A 22,611-nucleotide genomic window follows, 5' to 3' on the forward strand; every position below is an offset into this window, starting at 1 on the left:
TTCCGTGCACTCTGGTTTCCGTCACAGTATTCCGTTGCACCAGAAGTGGTTTAGTCATGCTGGCCACATGACCTGAAAAGCTGTCTGTGGACAAATGCCGGCTCCCTCGGCCTGAAAGCGACATGAGGGTCACAACCCCATAGTTGCCTTTAACTGGACTTAACCATCCAGGGGTCCTTTACCTTTTACATATGAGTAAAGAGTGGAGGGAAATCCTTTGTGGAGGGTAAATAATAATAATAATAATAATAATAATAATAATAATAATAATTTATTATTTATACCCCGCCCATCTGGCTGGGTTTCCCCAGCCACTCTGGGCGGCTTCCAAAAAAAATTAAAATACTGTAATACATCAAACATTAAAAGCTTCCCTAAACAGGGCTGCCTTCAGATGTCTTCTAAAAGTCTGGTAGTTGTTGTTCTCTTTGACATCTGGTGGGAGGGCGTTCCACAGGGAGGGTGCCACTACCGAGAAGGCCCTCTGCCTGGTTCCCTGTAACTTGGCTTCTCGCAGTGAGGGAACTGCCAGAAGGCCTTCGGTGCTGGACCTCAGTGTCCGGGTAGAACAATGGGGGTGGAGACGCTCCTTCAGATATACTGGACTGAGGCCGTTTGATTATTCATTTTTTTGTAATCTGTGGAAAGGTTAAATTCTAATATAACAGCCCAGCTTTAGAAACCTAGAGATGTGTAAAATAAAATTATTATATTTTAAAGTAAGTAACTATTCCACACTATATCTATTAAAGTCAATGGATAATGCTAGTCAGAGCTAAAACACAAGTGTTTTGACAAGCACCCAGCACTATTAAGACATGGGGGTTAGAATCATGACAAGAGAACTGCCGAAGAATAAAATGCCAGTGGGGTTTCCTACCAAAATTATTTGTGGTTCATAATCACAAAAACATAGTGATAATCACTGAGAATTTAAACTTTGTAAAGTGTATAGATAAAGAAAACCAGAGAACTAATCAAGAAATCAGCAGCGGCAAACAAACTATTGAAAATTTTGTGTTGCGGGTTGTTGGGGATGTTTGAAGAACAGGAAGGCCAAAGAAGAATTTGACCAAAGTATTCCAATGAGGCAATCTAATCCTGAACAAAGGGAAACGTGATATCTAAAACATTACCCAGTTGAAGAGAAAGCTGAAGCAATAAATACAAAGTTGATAGTAGCGAATTATTGAGATAATAAATTGTTGTGCTATGTGGTGTGTGTGTGTGTGTTTTCTTTCAGTTAATTAATTCTGGCAAGCGTAGATAACATTTCTTCCTTAAGTGCAAAACAACTTGTGCATGAAAAAACTCCCAGAGTAGATATCCTTTGGATGCAAGAAGCACATACATAGGAAACACAGGAGAAACTTTTGGAGAATTGCATTTAAACAATCTGTGTACTAGGCCTCAGCTGGTACCAAACTAAAATTGGTCATATAACCTCTATTGTAAAGTAACAACAAAAGATCAGGATAGTAGATATATCTTATTAAAAGGTACGATTGAATAGGAAGCATTTACGTGTGTGTGTGTGTGTGTGTGTGTGTGTGTGTGTGTTTAAAAGGGACACTTTTAAAAACCTAATTAAAAGGTTGGGAACAGATTTCAGCAAGAAACCTCTGCTCAATTATTAGCATGTCTACACAGACCAGCAAACATTGGGCATGGAAACACAGGAGAAACTTTTGGAGAATTGCATTTAAACAATCGGTGTACTAGGCCTCAGCTGGTACCAAACTAAAATTGGTGATATAACCTCTATTGTAAAGTAACAACAAAAGATCAGGATAGTAGATATACCTTATTAAAAGGTACGATTGAATAGGAAGCATTTACGTGTGTGTGTGTGTGTGTGTGTGTGTGTGTGTGTGTGTGTGTGTGTTTAAAAGGGACACTTTTAAAAACCTAATTAAAAGGTTGGGAACAGATTTCAGCAAGAAACCTCTGCTCAATTATTAGCATGTCTACACAGACCAGCAAACATTGGGCATGGTAATAATTGAGCAGAGAGCTGTCTTGTATGATCTAGTTGAGATTCCTGCACTGCAAGGGGTTGGACTTGACAACCCTCAGGCTACCTTCTATGATTTTAATCACAAGCACATGCATCTCAGACTGGACTTTACAGCATCAGAGGTGCAATTTGCAAGCAGACAAACCCTTTTTGGTTTGGAAATTAAAGTGCATAACGCCAGGTTTATTGTTTGCTGAACTGAACCATCGCAAGTAGGGTGAAGCTAAAGATCTAGTTCCATTGCCTGTGTTGAGACACTCACATGAGGGTACTTCAATCTAATTCAGCCAGATATGATTTGGAAGTGGGGTAAAATAATAAACAACCCATGATCTGGCTAGCGAGCTCATAGAAATGTTGTGCATGGGACAAGGGTAGAGACTTAGCCAACAAAAATAATTTTGAATTTCTTCATGAGTCAGCAGTGTTAATGTTCTTTGTGCAGGTTGCTGATTCCAAATTAGCTGTTGCTGGAAAACAAGTTCACAGCATTATTACGTCTGTTTGCTCTCCCATGCCAGAGCCTGGCTCATTATAATCTCCTCGCCTCTCTCAGCCAAATCATCTGAAGTCTTTGCGTGCATACACACACAGACACAGACACACACACACACACACACACACACAGAGGAAACAGACAGCCTTCTGCATCAGCACTATAATTTAGTAAGTTCTTTCAAAAAGAGAACTGTATCCTTTTCAAAAGAGAAAACCACAAATTAAAAAGGGGACAGAGAAGCTCAGGGAAACCCAAAAGCAATAAGTATTGTAACCCTCTTGCTCAATGACACTACCTTCCATGCTCAGTATTCCCTTTATTGGGAAAACTTCCTAGGAAATATGGAAAATATTTGTGGAATTTGTATTGTTAAAACAGAAAGGGGTCAAACCATCTCAAGAAGTGTTAAAATTTTGGAAAATTAGATAATAATGATAAATAAGGGGCTTGGGGTGGGACGCGGGTGGCGCTGTGGGTTAAACCACAGAGCCTAGGACTTGCTGATCAGAAGGTCGGCGGTTCGAATCCCCACGACAGGGTGAGCTCCTGTTGCTCGGTCCCTGCTCCTGGCCAACCTAGCAGTTCGAAAGCACGTCAAAGTGCAAGTAGATAAATAGGTACCACTCCGGCGGGAAGGTAAACGCCGTTTCCGTGTGCTGCTCTGGTTCGCCAGAAGCGGCTTAGTCATGCTGGCCACATGACCCAGAAGCTGTACGCTGGCTCCCTTGGCCAATAAAGCAAGATGAGCGCCGCAACCCCAAGGTCGGTCATGACTGAACCTAATGGTCAGGGGTCCCTTTACCTTTACCTTTAAGGAGCTTGGGTGCACATTTTTATTTGTATTATTATTACTTTAAGGGGGGTCCTTGTTGGGGCTGTGGTACACTTACACTCTACCCACCTCATTGCTTTGAGATTACCCAGCTTTTCATCATGCATAGATGAGAAGGCTGTGACTCCCAATGCACACCAAGGCTTCTGTCTCACACTTTTGTCAGCCCCCACCCACCTCCTGCCATTCTTCCCCTGCTTGCTTCATCCCCAAGACCCAGGGCATTTACCTGGCCACCTGTCAATCAACACCCTGGGCCAAACAATCCTTTGTCCATCTTGATCCTTCAACCTGCAAGTGATATACTCCTTTTGAATAAACTGCTGGATTGGATTCAGATTGGATTGGATTGGATACAGTGGTACCTCGGGTTACATACGCTTCAGGTTACAGACTCCGCTAACCCAGAAATATTGCTTCAGGTTAAGAACTTTGCTTCAGGATGAGAACAGAAATTGTGCTCCGGCGGTGCGGTGGCAGCAGGAGGCCTCATTAGCTAAAATGGTGCTTCAGGTTAAGAACAGTTTCAGGTTAAGTACAGACCTCTGGAACAAATTAAGTACTTAATCCGAGGTACCACTGTACTGATTTCTAGGCACACTCAAGGGCTGGTTGTCTTTCATGTCGCTTAGACTGCCTGGGTTAGGCTACTCATTGCTCAAGTACCTGGGAGAGCAGGTGGGAATATGGACTGAAATTGCCAAGCCAGTGTTTGGTTTGCTGTTTCTTTAATCCCACGGAGATCACTGTGAGGAAGTAGCGGATCCCATGCCTCTTGCCCAAAGTGACACTAAGTGGGTGGCAGCAGCAGAGAGGACCAGAATGGGATCCTTACAGGACTGGTGCTGCAGTGGGGGACACCCTTCCATTACAGGGGCTGAATATATTCCAACTGGAATAGTACTCCACAGACATGGGAGGGAATAAAAGCAGGCAAAAAGCTGGTATCCACCTTGTTGTTGTTTAGTCGTTTAGTCGTGTCCGACTCTTCCTGACCCCATGGACCAGAGCACGCCAGGCACTCCTGTCTTCCACTGCCTCCCGCAGTTTGGTCAAACTCATGCTGGTAGCTTCGAGAACACTGTCCAACCATCTCAAACTCTGTTGTCCTTTTCTCCTTGTGCCCTCCATCTTTCCCAACATCAGGGTCTTTTCCAGCGAGTCTTCTCTTCTCATGAGGTGGCCAAGGGGCTTGAATAACTCAGAGAAGCTATGAGCTATGCCGTGCAGGGCCACCCAAGATGGACAGGTCATAGTGGAGAGTTTTGACCAAACGTGATCCACCTGGAGCAGGAACCGGCAAGCCACTCCAGTATCCCTGCCAAGAAAACTGCATGGACAAAGACAACAGGTATCCACCTGTCCTTTAATAAATGATGATGTCTGGGGGTCTACAGTTTGAGGGCAACAGAAAGACAGAGAGAGAGAGAGAGAGAGAGAGAGAGAGAGAGAGAGAGAGAGAGATATGACTTTGGGCTCTCTGTAAGCACTATAGGGTGTCGGGTGCCTCTCTAGAAATCTGACATGACAGCAGTGAACTTGGGCTGTCTGTTGGGGTTTTTACACTGCAGCTCTCCCTGTGCTCAGCCCATTTATTTGTAAGCAAACAGAACCATTAAAAGAGGCCAATAAGCCTCCAGCAACTTCCTTCCAAAGTGAGTAAACACTGAACCCATGGGACTTTCCACAACTTGGAGAAGTGGGATGAGCAATGCAGTACTTCCCTACAGAGAGAGATTGTCTGTGGAACAGAGCAGTATTCCAGGCTCTAGAGGAAGAAGGAAACGCTTCAAGGTCACCAATCAAACAGCCTGGGAGAAGGGAGAACAAGTCCCACGATCAGGTTAAAACCTCAGAAGCCTTCTGTGCCTCTCGAAACAAACGTGTGCAAAACCACAACACTCTACGCCCCAGATTTAAAAGCTACATTTGCAGCCGTTCATTATGAGCAGGGATACTAAGAGTTAAGTTCACAGTTGGTGTCAGCCCCAGTTCCCTAATGGTATGTAGCCAAAGGAATTATTGAGCCAAAAGTATGCATTCATAGGCAATTTATTTCTGCTTATGCAATGTAAGAGGGATAAGCATGTGGAAAATCTAGATGCTTTGGAAGATCTTGTCCAAATTCATATGCAAAAACAGATGACATGCACAGAGATTGCCAGCATCTCCTGTTTGACAACTGCTGAAAGTAAAAGACAAACGCTCCCCCCCCCCCCGGCCAACACTCATCTGCCAAACCGTGATTAGTCCCCAAGAAGAGACAGAAATCTCTTTCTGAACACACCTCTCCCCCCCCCCACTCCCCAGTGCAGAAAGTGGTATTTATGCCATGCTGGCACTACAGCCCTGCCTCTAGCAATGCCACACAAAGTAATAATTATAATTATTGCCCAAGTCCTGTACACTGCATTTAGTGGCTGATGGGATGTTAGTGGCAGGCCAAGGAGGAAGCTGAAGCTGCCCTACTTACATCACCCCACAACAAGGGCAACAGTATTCGCTTGGGTAAATCTAGGTTTGCCAACCAGCCATTATTTGACAGGTCTTACGAGCAAAACTGCATTCAGGGAAGTAACCAGTATCTGGGATTAAAATGCCAGTAAACTACAGAGACAGCTCAAGAATTTCCGTATATGTGAACAGATATTTTTTTTAAAGTTCACTGATACTTCCTTCATTTTGCTACCTTAATCCTTAGCTTCAAAGGCCAGCCAAGAGGATGATTTGCAACATTTCCAAAAGATCCCAAGACTTTTGACAATCTTATGATGTTCCATTATTCAGGGCAGGGGAGAGCCAGTGAGAAAGGCAGAACTTTAAAACAATTCCTCCTCGACAATATGCTTCTTTCGTGTTTGGTCTGAGTGAAGTTACAATACTTAATTTGTACTTCTACATATATTGGCTGTGGATTTCTTGTGTGTTAACAAGCTGATTTAATCACAAGTCATTTGGCATGTATGCAGCCTTCCTATGGAATTTATTAGGTGACAGTTATTGCCCCATTTTTAGAAATCCATACCGAATATAATTTTATGACATTTCTGCATCATAATTCCTTTTATTTGGACTTTAATACTAACTATATACAATAGTAGGAGGAAGAGAGAGACTGACTGATTACTATACTTGATCCAGTGCATCACCTGGTGTGTTTTGTTATACTGAGTTTCACATACACAGAGACTTCATATAATTGTCATCTCGACTTATTATGTTTCTGCAAATTTCTCCCCTAACCTTCTAGGTGTTCTTGGTAAAACTAGCTCCACGTAAGGTCTTAGGAGAGCAGCAAATGAGTATTTTTAATATCAAAAGTTAGCAACCCTATAAAGATCCCCAAAATCCATAAAATGTTAAGCCATAATAATTTGTTAGTGCCGGATGAATTTTAGTTGCTTGCGCTCAAGAGGATAGAACTGTACACAAAAAGAAATACCTTGCATACGTTCCAATGACTGTGTGGAGACTGGGGACAGGACCAGAGAACATGGTTCTGTTTCCTTTTCCATGTATTCCGTATACCAGCCTTTCCCAACCTAGCGCCTTTCAGATGTTTTGGACTACAACTCCCATCAGCCTCAGCTAGCACAGCGTTTTGGAAGCTGTGATCCAAAACACTCTGGAAGACACCAGATCAGGAAACACCGTAGTATTTGTGTGGGGGTGGAAAACATCTGAGGAGCCCTTCTGTTTTTCATGGAAATAAAAGACTCTACAAAAAGATCAGCTGTAAGGGAAACCCAAATAGATGTATCTTTTTTAAAAAGCCACACTTTTTTTAAAAAAAAGGATTGCAAGGCAGATCGTAAATTATTTCAACAACTGTTTATTTAAATATTAAATAAAACACAACTAATCATTTTGGTGTACATCTCTTTAACATAAGAAACAAAATGATCTCGTCATGATAAAAAATAAAACTATACATCTTAATTAAACCAATCACATAGTGTATTTAAATAATCTATTGCATTGCAGTCTGCAAAACAGTACTGTCAAGAACACTACAAGGGGGGAAAGGAGACACAAACCCTGAAATGTTGAAAATGACCTTTTTCTACTTCAGAATAGTTTCAAAGCATTTTCTATAGCAATTGGGGAGGGGGGGCTCAAGAAGTAAAGTGCTTGTCATTGCTTAGAACAAAAAGTTGTTTTTTGTGGCCTCTTGATCTATGGTAGAAAATAAAGTAAAAAGACAGAAATGGGTGGGGTGGGGAATGCAGTTCATAAAATAACATGTTGCTACCGTTTTACGAAAATGAAGGCAACGTTGCTGCTTTGTGATGGATCTTGCTCCCACTCCTTGTAGCCACTCCTACAAACCACACACCAAACCGCTTTGCAAGTTAGCATGAGTCTGGTATTTTCTCTGCCGAAAGGCACCAGTCAGAGAGAAGGTTGTACGGAGTTATTTCCCTTCACCCTGGAGATTCCAGAACACAAAGCAGCAGCAGCAGCAAACTGAAGACACGTCAATATAGATACTGTACACAGATAAAGAGGTTGAAAAGCCACAGATAGATCTATACAACTTTATCTCCCTCCTCACTACCACCACAGACAGACAGTCTTTGGCTTATTTATTTAAAAAAATAGCTTTTTTTCTTTTTCGTTTTTTACATATATAACACTGCAGGTTGCAAGAAGCAGTAGTAGTAACTTGAAGGCACCCCTGTGTTACATTTAGAGATGGGTCCTTAAAAGTGTTAGACAGAATGAAGCTGTTTTCAGACATTTGAATGGTAATTTAGGCCAAGCTTGCTCACCTGCTACTGACAACTGATCTTCCACCCTCTTTCCCCCAACTATCTATTAGGTCAAAGGAAGACCTGCTGTGGTCTCCCCGCTCCCTCTGACATCCATTGCCAGGCTTCCACTGGTATCAACAAAAGTCATTCTATGGTCAGAGGAAGCAAATGCCAGGGAACTCCAAAAAGCTTATTTCAAAAGCCAAGTAGTGTATATTGTCTTCCGAGTCCTATATGTGTGCACGCACACACACACACATAGAGGATATTAAAACCGCAAATAAAAATGCCTAAAATAAAAAAACAACCCTCTCGTCTATTAGTATACAAAACAACAAAACCCAGAAGTTGTGCTGTTCATCTCACTTAAACTAGTTTGTTCAAAAAACGACTGTTTACGAAGAGTATCAAGTTGTGCTATCCTATTTCCTTTTGACTGTCAGTACAATTGTCACAACCTTTTGAATATTGCACGTTTCCCCAATGAGACAGTTCAGTTTGGACCCTGATAACGAAATGCATAAAAACCTCATTAGCAGCGGCATTAATTGCGTGCAGCACTGAGAGACATCCCATAGGCAACCTCAAAGCATTTGATAGTGCTTTTCAAGGGGTGGCAGAGGGAAGGGAGGTAAAAGAAGAATTTAAAAAGAAAGCCTTCCCACACCAGCACCTCTTAGCAATTCTGCTCCCATCACCTCTGCGGTATTCCACGGGCATCTCCTCATTGATGCACAGACATTTTCCTACTCTTGAACCTCACCACCACCGGAAGAGAGAAAGGCAGGAACACAATTTGTAGTCTGGTAACAGAACCGCCAGAGGACAAATTAATTGCTTCTAATGAATACATTAGATGCTTCTAATGCTTCTAATGAATGTGGGACGCGGGTGGCGCTGTGGGCTAAAGCCTCAACGCCTAGGGCTTGCCGATCGAAAGGTCGGCGGTTCGAATCCCCGCGGCGGGGTGCGCTCCCGCTGCTCGGTCCCAGCGCCTGCCCACCTAGCAGTTCGAAAGCACCCCCGGGGGCAAGTAGATAAATAGGTACCGCTTACCAGCGGGAAGGTAAACGGCGTTCCGTGTGCGGCTCTGGCTCGCCAGAGCAGCGATGTCACGCTGGCCACGTGACCCGGAAGTGTCTCCGGACAGCGCTGGCCCCCGGCCAATAGATGTGAGATGGGCGCACAAACCCCACAGTCTGTCAAGACTGGCCCGTTCGGGCAGGGGTGCCTTTACCTTACTAATGAATACAAACTACCCTTAGCTGCTACAAGTGAGAGACTAAGCAGAAAAGTTCACAGTTTCCTCTTAAGGTACAAACCTTTGAGTAAGGGAGAATATAAAGTAAAGAGAGGTATTGGTTCCTTTAACAAGAGTATAAAAACAAATAATGCGTAATAATTTTGTCATTATTCCCCTATCAACGATTAATGTGACACAAAAGCATCTGTGTTTATGTTTGTGGGTGGCGGTTTTTTCTTGCTTGTCGTCTTTAAGAAAAGAGGTAATTATCGTCTTCACAAATCCATAAACAAATATTGTGAATAGGGTGGCTCTGGTCCCTTCTTTGAAAAGCCTTCCCCTGCTACACCACAACCATTGACAGCCGTCAAAGTCTTGCATAACAGCAGAGCTGTATTGGCCTGACTTTAATACAGTACCAGAAAAGTGTTCTCCTGTGCCCTCCCCACCCCACCCCCCACTTCCCTGTCATTCTTTTCTTCCAAAAACAAAAGAGGTTTTTTTTCTCCTTTCAGTTTCTGGTTACATTTGTTCAGTGCAAGTACAGTTGAAGCCAAAAGACGCAAGTATTGCTTTTTTCTTTTAGTTCTATAAAGTTCGGGGCTTTACTAAGCCAAATGGCCTCTTCACATATTTCAAACAGGTTATTGCTTCTGAGTTTTTACTGTTGCAAAAAATAATAAAAATCACCCATCTGCAGATCGTAGCGAGAGCAGCACACTCTTCCAAAAGAAAGATGTGTGAACCACGAGAACTGGAGAGCAGGAAGGGGGGGGCGGGGAATCTTATTTGACTAAGACGAACTTCCCCATCTGGGTGGATGTAAGGTCCTCCATTTCAAAGTCCCCATGCTGCAAAGTAACTGCATCATAGCTCGGAGATTGCACAGCAAAGCCATTCTGCTGAGAAAACATGGAGGTGATGGGGGAGACATTGCTACTGATGTGCAGGTGGGTGTCTAGGAGGTGAGCAGCTGAAGTTACTGGAGAAACACTGACTCCAAACAGGTGAGGCTGGAGAAACTGGGTGTTGCGGAAGGCAAACTCTAATGAGTTCTCGCTCTGCAGTTCGGACAGGGGGAAGGAACTGGATGCTTTGCTTCCTGTAGTGTCAGGCATGAGGATGGTGTGCGACTGGGACACCTGAGAAGGTTGGTGACAGGCTGGCTGGTGATGTTGTAACTGGAGCATTCTGGATACAAGAAAGAAGAGAGTGAAGAAGTTATCCATTTTTAATATGCTTCCTTGGGGTTGTTCTCACATTACAGCCTCTGTCCCTCACACCTTGGCATTAGAAGCATTTGTCTTTGCAAGTCGTGACAGCAGATTTGGTGGGGGGGGGGGAACATTCTTCTGCATGACTAAGCCACTGGTACAGAGTCTCCCTTGTGGGCTGCAGCCCTACACAGACATTCCATCTCTATGCGTGTGGTGGGAAACGGGGATCTTGCCAGCTTAGCCTATCCCATCCTCCGTGGTGTGCTTGCCTCACCCAAAATGCTGTTCACAAATTTAGCTATGTGTGTACAACCCAGCATGAACAGATCCTACCCACACCACCCAGAGATCTGAAAATCAAGAGGCACAGTTCAGTGTGGACTGAGCTTATGTGGATACTAGGCTCTACACAGCCCCTGCACAGAAGAGGATGACCCGGGGTAGGGCTGGTGTAATTTGCATCCCCACCATGCACATAGTTTGGATGTCTGTGCAGACCTCTGTGTGATGCAGAAACAATGTAAGATGCTAAAAAGTATCCTTCCATGCCTGAAAATACTAAGAACGAATCTTATGACAACAACTGGCATTCCTCCCACCCCCAATAACAAAAAATAATAAACCCATTGAAACCAATGGGCTTCAGTTAGCCCTGGCTAACTTAAGCCCACTGATTTAAATGGGTCAACTCCAAGAATGACTTAGTCAGACGCAGCCCATTTATGTTTAAACCTGAGCACCCTATATTGCAAACTGATGCTTTAAGTGGAGCTAGCAATGCTAGCATCAGATCACACATCCTGTCCCAAAAGTGATGTGGAAAACAAACAGCTCGTCTGTTTTCAATGTGAAGGCAAGGTCGTGATATACTAAGCTACTGTTACAATAGCCAGTGTGCTGCTCTCTCACCTCTGCTGCTGAAGCACCTCTTCAAGGAGGTTCCTGCTCTCTCTACTGCTTACGCCGCTGCCACCATTTCCCCCGCTGCTGTATACGCAGGCACTCTGCTGAGAATGCTGGAAAGGACTCGTGCCGTTCCGTGCTACCCGAGCAGATGAGGACTGGCACACCTGGCGAGCAAGCCCTTTGATTTTATTCAGTCCCAGAAAACCTTTGGCTCTAGCATTCTTCCGTAGCTGCTGTCTAAATGCCTTCAAGCCTATAAAGCAAAGAAGAAGAAGGAGAGTTATAAATCTACCAGCATGACAGGTTGACATTGACTTTGGACACACACATTACTTGCACCTACTACAGACCTGCTGCAGCTCATTTCCCCACCAATCAGGAACCTCGTACAAGAGCCACAGAAGACAAATAGAACCCAATTTAATCTGCCAAGCAGCTCCTCTTTTCCCAACTTGCATATCTTATAAACTGCACTGTTGCATTTTCAGGTTATTTCATGGGATGGGCAAATAAAATGTGTGCAGATGGTCTGTGCTAATCTTATGATGAAAGCAGGAGTCTGGCATATTGATTACAGAACTACAAAAAGCAACTACTTGATGTATCTACTGTGTGTGTTTATGGGCTGGTATTGCTTACATAGCAAGGAAATAATTACCTTGAGTTAGTGAGGTATCAGATGCCCTCCTTCCTTCCTGGAAGCTGACCGGCAACAGAGAAGCACCACCCAGACAGCCCTGAGCCTGCAATACTGGTGTGTCCGAATGGGAAGTCGGAAACGATGATGTAACTCTGGCTGTCGCTGGGTGACCAAGCATCATCTGATCTTCCAAACAGTTGCTCAGAGCCACAGAGCCATCATTTGCTGATGAAGTGAGGCAGCTGTCAGAACTGGTTCCTTCCGTAGGGCTTGCGGAAGAGGAAATGACTATACCTACAAAAAGAAGCAGATGGGTTGGAAGAGACCGTCTGCAAAATGGATACAGAAAGTTAAAGAAGAAATAAGATTAATCTCCCCACCCAAAGAAAATCTACCATTAACCAAAGCCTCAGACCATAATGCAAACAAGTATAAAACTCACAAGGCTTTGTACGTGGCAGGCGTGCCATCCCAGTTATAGCAGCAATGTAGTCTTATAGGGTGATTTTATTGCTAAAGCGAGTAATAATACAATAGGGGATCCTTGCTCTATCAAGTGCAGCTGCAATAATTATCTTGGTTTTAGGGCTTAGATGGCCTTTTCCAGGGGACAGGATGAAGGTACGGGAATTGTGTTGACACTATTGTGGGTTTGTGTGGTGTGTGTTTAGTAAAGGTAGCACACAAACCATGGCAGGTTCTGTAGCTTACCAGGAGGGAGAAGGATGTGCTGGGGAGGTTAACCCGCCAGTGTGCTTGCACTGCACTGACCTCCCTGCCAAGAAGCTAGCATAGCTGGCTAGAACTCCGTGTCAGAGGCAAAATATCCTGCTTCCAAATAATGCCATGGAATGCAGCGAGAGATGCAAACTGTTCACTAAGCTTCAAAAGCACACTCCATACCCACTGAAGATAGGTACCAAAGAGTGAAAACACACAATTTCCAAAGAAACTAGGGCGGGGAAGGAATGGGAAGAGGGAAGAATAAAAAAGTAAATAAAACGGTTAACAAAAACTATGGTTTGATGTTCAGACTTGCACTTTTAAATTAAAATGGTTACATGACGTCCTCTATCATTTTGGAGAGCAACAGAGAACGAAGAGAGAGGGAATTAAAAGGTTTTAAGAGGGCATAGCTAGGGAAAGAGCCTGTTTTGCTAGTCTCAAGAAAAATAATAGGAAATGGCCTTAAACAGAGTCAAGTAGCATTGTTTACAATGACTGGCAGCTGCTCTCCAGGGTCTCTCCCAGCTCTACTTGCAGACTTCCAGGATTGAACCTGGGACCTTCTGCATGCAAGCAGATGCTCTGCTAATGAGCTATTTGTATATTCTCAATGGTGCTCATACCACCATCTTCCAACTATGGGGCTCATATTTTGACAAAACGTTGACAAACACTGCAGCTACAATGCTTAAAAAAGGAAATTTTCTCTACAAAAATGATCATGCTTGGGTAAATGTCGTTCAGATTTCCAATAACCATTACATGTTTATTGTGCACTGGAAGGAAAAGCCCCATTCTGGAATAGGCCTGGGAGAGTTACTTGGCTGTTCGGCTCCAAATCCAAATGTTTTAAATAGCCTACTGTGAATAAATGCACTAAACAGAGGTACAAAAAAACTGTGATGTCTGTCAACATGTTGTTTAAAGCACAAAAAGGAAACACTCTTCTACCCTCTATGTATATCCTGGGGTCTACCCTTCTTGCAAACACTTACATGGTGGAGAACACTGATAAAAATGAGTTGTCACTTCAGCCAGCGTGTGCCTTCGGCTTGTGTTGATGGGGAGGCGAATGGGGTTGAAGGCTTTAATTTCCTCCTCCAGCTCTTTGTCCTGCCTGACTTCCTCACTGATGGTGGTTTCCAGGAGGCTGTTTGGAGAGATTGAGCGATTCCGAAAAAGACTGTTGAAGTTCGGGTCCACAGGAAAGAACATAGGCTGAAAGGTCAAAAAAGACAGGAAGTGATAGAGTGGCCTTGTTTGGTTCCTCCCCACATTCCTCTCCCCAACGATCCCTTCATTATCATAGCTGCTTGGGTACCCTGTGTATTATGCCTCTATGATATCCTTCAAGGGATTTTTTATTCAGTTTTATGAATTTTATTTACAAATAAAAAGATGGATGGGGTGGATATTTAAATGCATCCCAGACCTTTTTGCCCTCAGGTCTCTCTCACTCACAAACACACACACACACACACACACACACACACAGGCATGTACACTTCCTTCAATCAAAAACGAAGTGAGGATGCTAGCAGCACCAACCTGTAATGGGTTGTTTATGTCACAATCCATTTCTGCCTGCAAGGGCGACTGAATCAGATTCTGGGGCTGCTGGTAGAACAGAGATGATCTCAAGGTCTCGCTGGCAAGGCTGTCCTGAGGCAACTGAAGCCAAAGAAGGATTGAGAGAACAGTCATTACCAACCACTCTTGTAACTAGAACAAATACATTAAGCTTGAAAGGCTGCACGGGTATGGATCAATATGAAAGGATGAATTAATTTGCTCTTCAATAAATACATATCCATACAGAGTTCCAAGTAACACAGAGGTTAGGACATTGCACAGGATGCAGCTCCCGTCTGCTTAATGCTTCACAGACGGAGATTTCCTGCAGCCTATGGTTTTTACACTTGTATAATTCATTCTACATCCTCCTGAGTGCTTCCAGAATTTTGGTTTTAAACCTGAAGCAAGCTCCGTTTCCTGTCGACACTGAGGCCGGGTACAAGAGACCTCCTCCCCACCCGCTTCCTATCCCCTGCTGAAAAATGTCCTTTGATCTCAGGCATAAAAAGAAACATGAGGAAAATGCCATTCTTGGTCACACAAAATATAAGCTACTGCCCCAGAAGCAGAATATGCAGCAGAATATATACTTCTTAAAAGGACAGCGAGGAACTGGTGTGACCTTATGAAGGACAGCGCATCATCTTACCTCAATGTTGCTGAAGTCTGAGCTCCTTGGCCTTTGCTGACGGCTGCTTACTGGGCGATTTGACAACTGATTGCTTCGGTACTCCTTGAGACGCTCCAGGAGAAGGTAATAAATTGCAGCGAAGTGATTGTAGCTGCTGTTTTGTAGAGACTAGAGGAGACAGGAGAGAGAAAGGCAGCTGTTAATAGATTGCTTGGTTCAAAAGGGGAGGGCCACCTCTTCGCTAAAGGTCAGAAGGTCAAGACGCGTTTACTTGGAAGAATCAGCCCCCGAAATCAAGAGGGATTCTACAAAATGATGCATTTAAAATAGAGGGATTGGGATGTGTGTATTATTAGAAGCAACGCAAGCCCATTCTCAGAAGGCAAAAAAACTTGGTCATGTGTGCTTTCAAGTTAGTCTCATATGTCCCATATTTCCCTCTTATCAGCCAGGTATGTCTGCAGCCTAATAATTCAGTCTCGTGCCTATAGTGCCATATTTGAGAAGCACCCTGCCTGGTTTCCAGATAACATGGAAGAAATTCTACCAAGCAACACACTACTTTTTAGCACCACCACAACATGGGGCACCATTTTCAAAATTTGAAATCTAAATGGGAAACATATTACCCTTTCCTATAGAGCACAATGTCTATTCCAATATTTTTTAAGGGACAAGGGCTTCTCAGATGCCAAACATGTAGCTAAGGGCTCACCTCAACTGTTCTCTGCCTATCAATCCCAAGAGTATGCATGATCCCAAGGACTTGTTCGTTGTAGTCACCCAGGTTAGAGTTGTAGTTATGCATGGAGAATGACAAAGACTGCTGCTGCTGAAGGGAAGGGTCTGCTTGCATCCACTTGTGCTGCTTTATTTGGGCAATTGTGATTCGTTTTGTGGGATCCACAACCAGCATTCGTCGAATCAGCGTTTCACAGTCTGTTGAAAGATAAGACACAAAACCGAAACATGAATATAGATATTAAGAGGCAAGACACATCACTGAAAGCTAAACTAGTGGCCACTACTTTTTATTATTACCCATAAAAGAGCACCAAACAACTGTCTGATAACCTAAGGTTATTTTGCAATTGTATCACATACCGCTCAAAAGAGTTTGAGCTGTTTTGAGTCTATATGCTGAAAACAATGATAAATTAACATGTTCTTTTTTCCACAGCATGAGCAAGATGTAAGTTATTGGGGAACTGTAGCAAACTGTCAATATTTCAGTCTTTGACAGTTTTAATGACTGAATAAATTTAAAATAATTTTTAATATGCCCCTTTTCATTAAATATAAGCCACTACAGCCAGAGTGCCATCCTCTTCTTCACAGATATGCCTTTGTACATGTCATATAAAATCTACCTGGGAAACATATGATTTCACTATCAACATAGATCTAGAGTGTTCTTCTAAACACCAAAAACAGGATTATGCAAGACATAAGCTTTTATCTGGAAAATATGGTTCAAAACCTAAAACTCTAACAAATAACTACAAAACGGGAAAGGAATTGTGGATTTCTAATGCCAGAAAGATTGGTAAACACACCTTGTGACATGAAGTAGGGAATGCGGAATCGTCCTTCGAGCACCCTTTGTCTTAAAGATGGCAGATTGGGTCCATCAAATGGCAGAGAGCCACAGACAAGGACATAAAGCACAACGCCAAGGCTCTGCCAAGAAAGAAAAACAGTGCAATACATGAATGTCTGAAATGCAGTCAGTGAAGTCTGTCAAGCATCACCATCTTGGATAATTAATACACAACGAGAAATCTAATACAGAATGCAATACCTACCCATATATCAAGATGCGGACCTTCATATTCCTTTCCTTCAAAGACTTCAGGGGCTGCATAAGGTGGGCTCCCACACCATGTAGAGAGAGGCTCTCCAGATTTGTAGAAGTTTCCAAACCCAAAGTCTGTAGAGGAAGATAAATGAAATATTCCTTTATATTTTTAAAAATACACTTGTAATTAAAGCAAGCAGGGGCACTGCAAGGGACCTCTATGTATTTGTTTTGCTTTTGTATTTCAACATTGGATTTTACTCTTTTATTTATTGTGAGCTGTTCAGAGAAAGTATGTCACTGAGCAGCTTATATAAATCCAGTAAATAAATAAATTGCACCTATGCTTCTTTGCTAAGTATTATATATAATCCATCCAGCAGGTTCATAAACATAGAATTTCAAAGGTTCTGTCTATTGCGGCATCACACAAAGAAGTTGTTCATACAAGGATTTCATGAAGCCCTACTAAGTTTTTTAGTGACATAATCTGTGCAACCATTCTCACCTGCAAGCTTGATGTTCATGTTAGCGTCTAACAACAGGTTCTCCGTTTTGAGGTCTCTGTGCACTATATGATGACTGTGGCAATATTCTACAGCTGAAAGGATCTGCCAGAACTTCTTCCGTGCTTCACTCTCACTCAGGTGACCATGGGAAGTCAAGTGATCTGCCAAAGACAATGACAAAAGGGTCAAATACTAAACGCCACGGACAAACTTCTCCTTTGACCCCCAACTAGACTTTCCTCCTTCAGTGTTGTGACCTTTACTTTGGATATCTAAGCATTAGGATTGAAATCCCCGGCTTCTGTACCCTCATAAAACAACACGCCCACAAATAAATTCCCATCCATTAATTGGACTTCAGCTAATTAAGGAATTCATTTATATCTGGCTTTGCAGCCTAGACCAGACAAATACTTGTCTGTTCAAAGCACAGTTATCTGAAGTAGAGTGTAACCCATATAATCCTATGTCTGTAAAAGTCTACAGACAAACAAAGCCCACATTTATCCGAATGCTAAGATGCATGCTCCTCACCCAACATTCAAGTTACTAAGGAAGTGTCTACTGCTATGCTTTGATAAGAACTTACCAAACATTTCTCCATTTTTTGCAAATTCAGTTACAATGTAAAGCATATCTTTTGTCTCCATAACCTAATAAGGGTATAGAGGGAGAAGAGAAAGAGAGAGGGGGGAGAAAAAAACCCAGAATGCATTAAAGATACAGGCCTTTGAAATATTTAATATACTTTGAATATCAAATGCATTTGCTCCACAGAAAAGAGCTAAACGAAAAGACCAGGCTTCCCTGCATGAACCTAATATTGTTTCTATACAGAGATACTTCAATAGCATCCACCTCTTCCTTCAATGTCCATAATTTATTACATTAACGTGTATTAACTACACAGGCATATCATGTTATTTAAGGACAGTTAACAGGACTCATGATCTCACTGTTAGGAAGCAGGTGACCGACACATTCAGAAGGTGGAACAAAAAGCAAACAAGAACTATCCAAGCGCCCCATTCACACTTGGTATTGTGTGGGTTTATTCACTCAGTAAGTTACTAGACGTGCCTGTCTATCCATAACAGCTTCCTATGTGTGCACAGCTATTTCTCAACATCCATCAACACTGAAGTGTGAATGGCAATTTCAGTATCAATTTACTTCTAAAAGGCATTACCGCCTGCAAAATAAGTTTAAAATGACCTAAAGCATTTTTTAAAATATGGTTCAAATTCTTTAAAAAATAAATAAATTTAACATGTTGCTCCCTGAGACTGCCTCTCCTGCTTTACAGCATCAAATGATAAATATAAAACACCCGTCAAAGACAGCTCTCCCAAACAACTCTGTACTTTCTGGTTCAGTAAATTCTGGCTTACAAAAAAGGATTAAGAACCACAAAGCAGCATCAGTGTCTTTTCAGAAACTATTTTTTTTAAGATTCTGCAATGAGGTTTGACTATCAAAGGCAGAGAAAGGCGCTCTCATCCCACATATAAACATAATGAAAAATATAAATTTTAAATATATATATGTAGAAAGAAGTGACAGGAAAGAGTAAGACATTTAAAATGTTCTGGGAAAGAGGCCAATTGGATTAAAATTAGACAGTGCTGTTGAAACTAAGTCAGCACTATCCTTCCACCCCCAAACTGGCATTTCACCTAATTCCTGCAGTTCAGACTCCTCCACCAAAGGGGTGCATCAAAAAATGAACACAGAAAAGACGTGTAGGTAGGAATACTGTCCTCTCCTCCTCACAAAATCAGCTTCTAAAAACACTTTTCTGGTTCAGCTAAGTAGCCTAATTCAGCAATGAGAGGATTTAAACAATATTTAATGCCTGAAATATTATTTTGACCTGGACTATTTTATAAAAAGGAAATAAAAATTATCTGTCAGGTAGGTAGAGTGATGACAAACAGACCTAAATATGTGTTACAGCAGTTCATATGGCAGCCGTATATGTGTACTTTAAAAATAATACCGCCACCAAAACAAGTTTCTCACTGGCTCTGCTTTTCATATTTGCGAAGCTTATCCTTGCTCATCTTCCCAAAGATAAGATGTATTTTCTAGGCATCTTATATTATGGCAATTGTTACTGTACACTGAACTTAAGAGCAGCTATATTCTTAAGCCACGTTTAACGTTTTCTTCTTCCTTAGACAAAAAGTCACTCATCACCTTCCTCTTAAATCCATAAGGTGCTCTTTAAGATGATTAAAAGGAACTTCCACCAAATACTAATTAGATAAGACACTTAGCATTTGTAAATTCAACTCTGCTCATCAGATGCAGAGTATATCAGTTTTTGTTCTTTTTTTAAGGAATGCATGTGCTGAAAATACAACTGAGCTAGAACAAATTGCATAGTATTTCACTGTGGCTTTTGAAGTTCCTAAAACCAAGATTTTAAGAAAACTTCCAAGTGGCAGCCTGACCCTAAACACATTTACTCAGACGAAGCCCAATTTCAACTAGTAATTCAAATAATCAGCATTGTAAGTAGAGGTTTGATTATGGTTTTGAAAATTCTATAAGCAGAGAAGTATTTTCATCGTGTAAAGGCACAAGGAATTTTAGTTATGTATGTCTACCCAGCACACCTAGCACATCAAATGATTTACAGTCACATTTGAACAATTGATAATTGTTTGAATTGATTGTGAAAACAAAATAACAACCTTGCTAAATATTTAGATATAAAATACTTTGTCACTTTGTTCCAGCACTGTTTAGAAAAGTAATGTCAATTCATTTCCTGTTGGAACCATGTGCATTTTAAGATCATTAGCAGCCAAAGCCATAAGGATAAGTCTAATAGCCAGGTAGTGATCAGAACTTATCTCTTACCTGATACAGCTTGATAATGTGGGGGTGGTTCAAAAGCTTCATAATCTGAACCTCTCGATAGATTTTCTCCAAATTGCTTGAATCTAACCGTGTTTTGTCAATAATTTTTATTGCAACCTATAGTTTCAAGAAAACAAACCCAGAACACTTGTAAAATATGGTTTTATACTACTGCACAACATACAAGTACAATTAAAAAAATGTTTTGAAAAACGAATTATATTTGAGAAAGTTAGGGAAAAGCAATCAACAAATGCAATAATAACACAAACACTAGTTCACTGACGATCCATTTCATTGGAACCAACAGAACTTGTAAACAGATAAAAGTGAATGCAGCACAATTGTAAACGTGTTTACTTAGAAGTGTCACTAAATTCAACTTACTTACCCCTTAAACTATGCTTAAAGACTGCTACACTTAGGAATCAAAGTGCCAGTCACTGAATTTAACTAAAATGGCAATCACTCCCGATGTTCCGTGTTTTATAATATATTGTCTAGTCCAGATTCAAGAAAATAGATCATAGGTTGACTTAGAAATTCAGCATATATAATTAAACTGTGTATATATGTGTGTGTGTGTGTGTGTATATATATATATATATATATATAAACAATGTCGAAGCTTTCAGTGTTTTGATCCAAATCACATATCCCACTAAAGTTCTGAAAGGTAATGTAAGCTGGAATTGCACTACACAGCTTATTTCAAAAACTGACAACTACCTAGGAATATCAACTAAGACACCATGTCGTCAGTTTGTTTTAACTATGTCAACAAAAATAGTGAAGAGAGCACTAATCACCAATACTTCCAAATTCATTTTGAAGTGATTTCAATGTGCAAATTGAACTGCTGCTATTTTAACTACATTCTATTATACAGTCTACTCCAGGGAGATTCTCTTAATGTACCTAGTTTAGTCCTTATCTGTGGAAACAGAAAGCCCCACAGAGGAATACTACCAGTTCTTTACAGTTGATTTTCTATACAGATCAAGGCAGCAAACATCAACACACCCACCTGTGTTTTGGTGACTCTGTGTCTGGCCAGTTTTACTACAGCAAAATTGCCTTTTCCCAAGGTCCTCTCAATATCATAGAATCCGACCCGAAGAGGCCTTTGCTGGCTGTGGCTTGAGGTGGGGACAGTTGTATAATCTGACATGATCACCATGGTTTGATTTTGGTGGGTCACAAATGCTATTTAGAAATGTCTACATAAGCCTTCCTCTTCCGAGACTGGAATCTGCACCTGCAAGAAGACAAATAAAGTCCCAGTGAATTTTTCAGTGAATTATTATATATATATAATCTGCCCCACTGAGGTTCTACCAAATTGCCCCCAACTTCATAAGTTAGTCCTGAGGACTTTTCAACTTGGAGAAAGCGCAACGGACTCTTTCAAAGCTTGCCTAAGATAAAGGCAACGAAAGGTACTTTTGCAGCTTAAAAAATTAGCAATAAGTAGCAGAAAAGTGCTGGGCAAGTTCTGTCTAGGATGAGGGAAGAAACCCGTTGCAGGATCATCTGAAAAACTAACTTCTGCGCCCGATCCATTCAAGTTCCACTAACAATGAATGGGACGGGAATTGGGGGGCGTTAAGACGAGCGCCGCGCAAATCCCCTGCGGCTTGGCGAGTCTTGCAGCTTGGGAACCTCGCCTGGACTATTCACAAGACGATCGTCATCTATACTATATACATATATACAGAAACGCTCCACTCAAAAGCTACCTAGGGGCTGCAGCAAGGGCTTCCCTCAAAGCAGCCGCCGTCCCGGGAGGCAGAGAGAGAGAGACTAGGCTACCCAGACTGTGGGGAGCCCAGGAATGCCCCCGAGGACGGAGCATGAAAGCCACGAGGCGGAGGCGCCGCGGGAAATTCCCCTCGGAAAACTTGCGCCCCGACTCAGCGCAGCGCCGGCTGCGAGCGTCTCCCCGCGCGCCTCGCTCTCCGACTCTACCTTGCGCGAGGCGGGCTGGCTGGCGGGCTGACTGCTGCTGCCGCCGTCGCCGCCTCCTGCTCCGCGCCCGCCTGCCTGCCTGCCTGCCAGGCTCCCAGGCTGCTGCTGCTGCTGCTCTCCCTGCTGCCCTCGCGCTCTGTGTGTGCCGGGGCCAGAGGAGCACGCGGGAAGCCCTCCCTCCGCCCCCTCCGAAAACCGAGACAGGCCCATTGACGTCACTTTGACGCCAGAGCGACGCGCGATCAAGCGCGAGGCTGAATGAGAAGGGAGAGAGAGACATCCAGCCGTTGCCAAGAGACGGGCGGCTCTGACGCGCGCCCAGATGGGCCCGTCGCCCTGGAGATCGGGAAGGTGGGGTGACGTTAGCGCCGAGGGAAAGGGAGAGGGAGGGAGCGAGAGGAGGAACGGCCCTCCCCGCTCGAACCGCA

The 22,611-nt window shown here is 42.6% G+C and overlaps 1 protein-coding gene across 2 annotated transcripts; it reads right to left on the reverse strand.

The window, feature by feature from the left end:
- Positions 1–9,452: 9,452 nt before the first annotated feature.
- Positions 9,453–22,334, reverse strand: SIK1 (salt inducible kinase 1). Of its 2 annotated transcripts, none has more exons than XM_082219827.1 (14): positions 22,184–22,334; positions 21,243–21,473; positions 20,216–20,332; positions 17,937–18,000; positions 17,347–17,508; positions 16,846–16,970; positions 16,597–16,720; positions 15,756–15,979; positions 15,059–15,208; positions 14,383–14,505; positions 13,830–14,052; positions 12,127–12,402; positions 11,472–11,721; positions 9,453–10,536 (listed from the first exon to the last, which is right to left on the reverse strand). In XM_082219827.1, exons 2-14 carry the CDS (start codon positions 21,393–21,395, stop codon positions 10,131–10,133), a joined length of 2,397 nt encoding a protein of 798 aa, XP_082075953.1. In that variant the 5' UTR covers positions 21,396–21,473; positions 22,184–22,334; the 3' UTR covers positions 9,453–10,130. The 2 variants fall into 2 exon arrangements, with proteins under 2 accessions (XP_082075953.1, XP_082075954.1); XM_082219828.1 differs by lacking the exon at positions 22,184–22,334 and adding an exon at positions 21,955–22,084.
- Between the last annotated feature and the right edge of the window lie 277 nt (positions 22,335–22,611).

Source organism: Podarcis vaucheri (assembly GCF_965113315.1).
Source record: "Podarcis vaucheri genome assembly, chromosome: 4".
NCBI lineage: Eukaryota > Metazoa > Chordata > Lepidosauria > Squamata > Lacertidae > Podarcis > Podarcis vaucheri.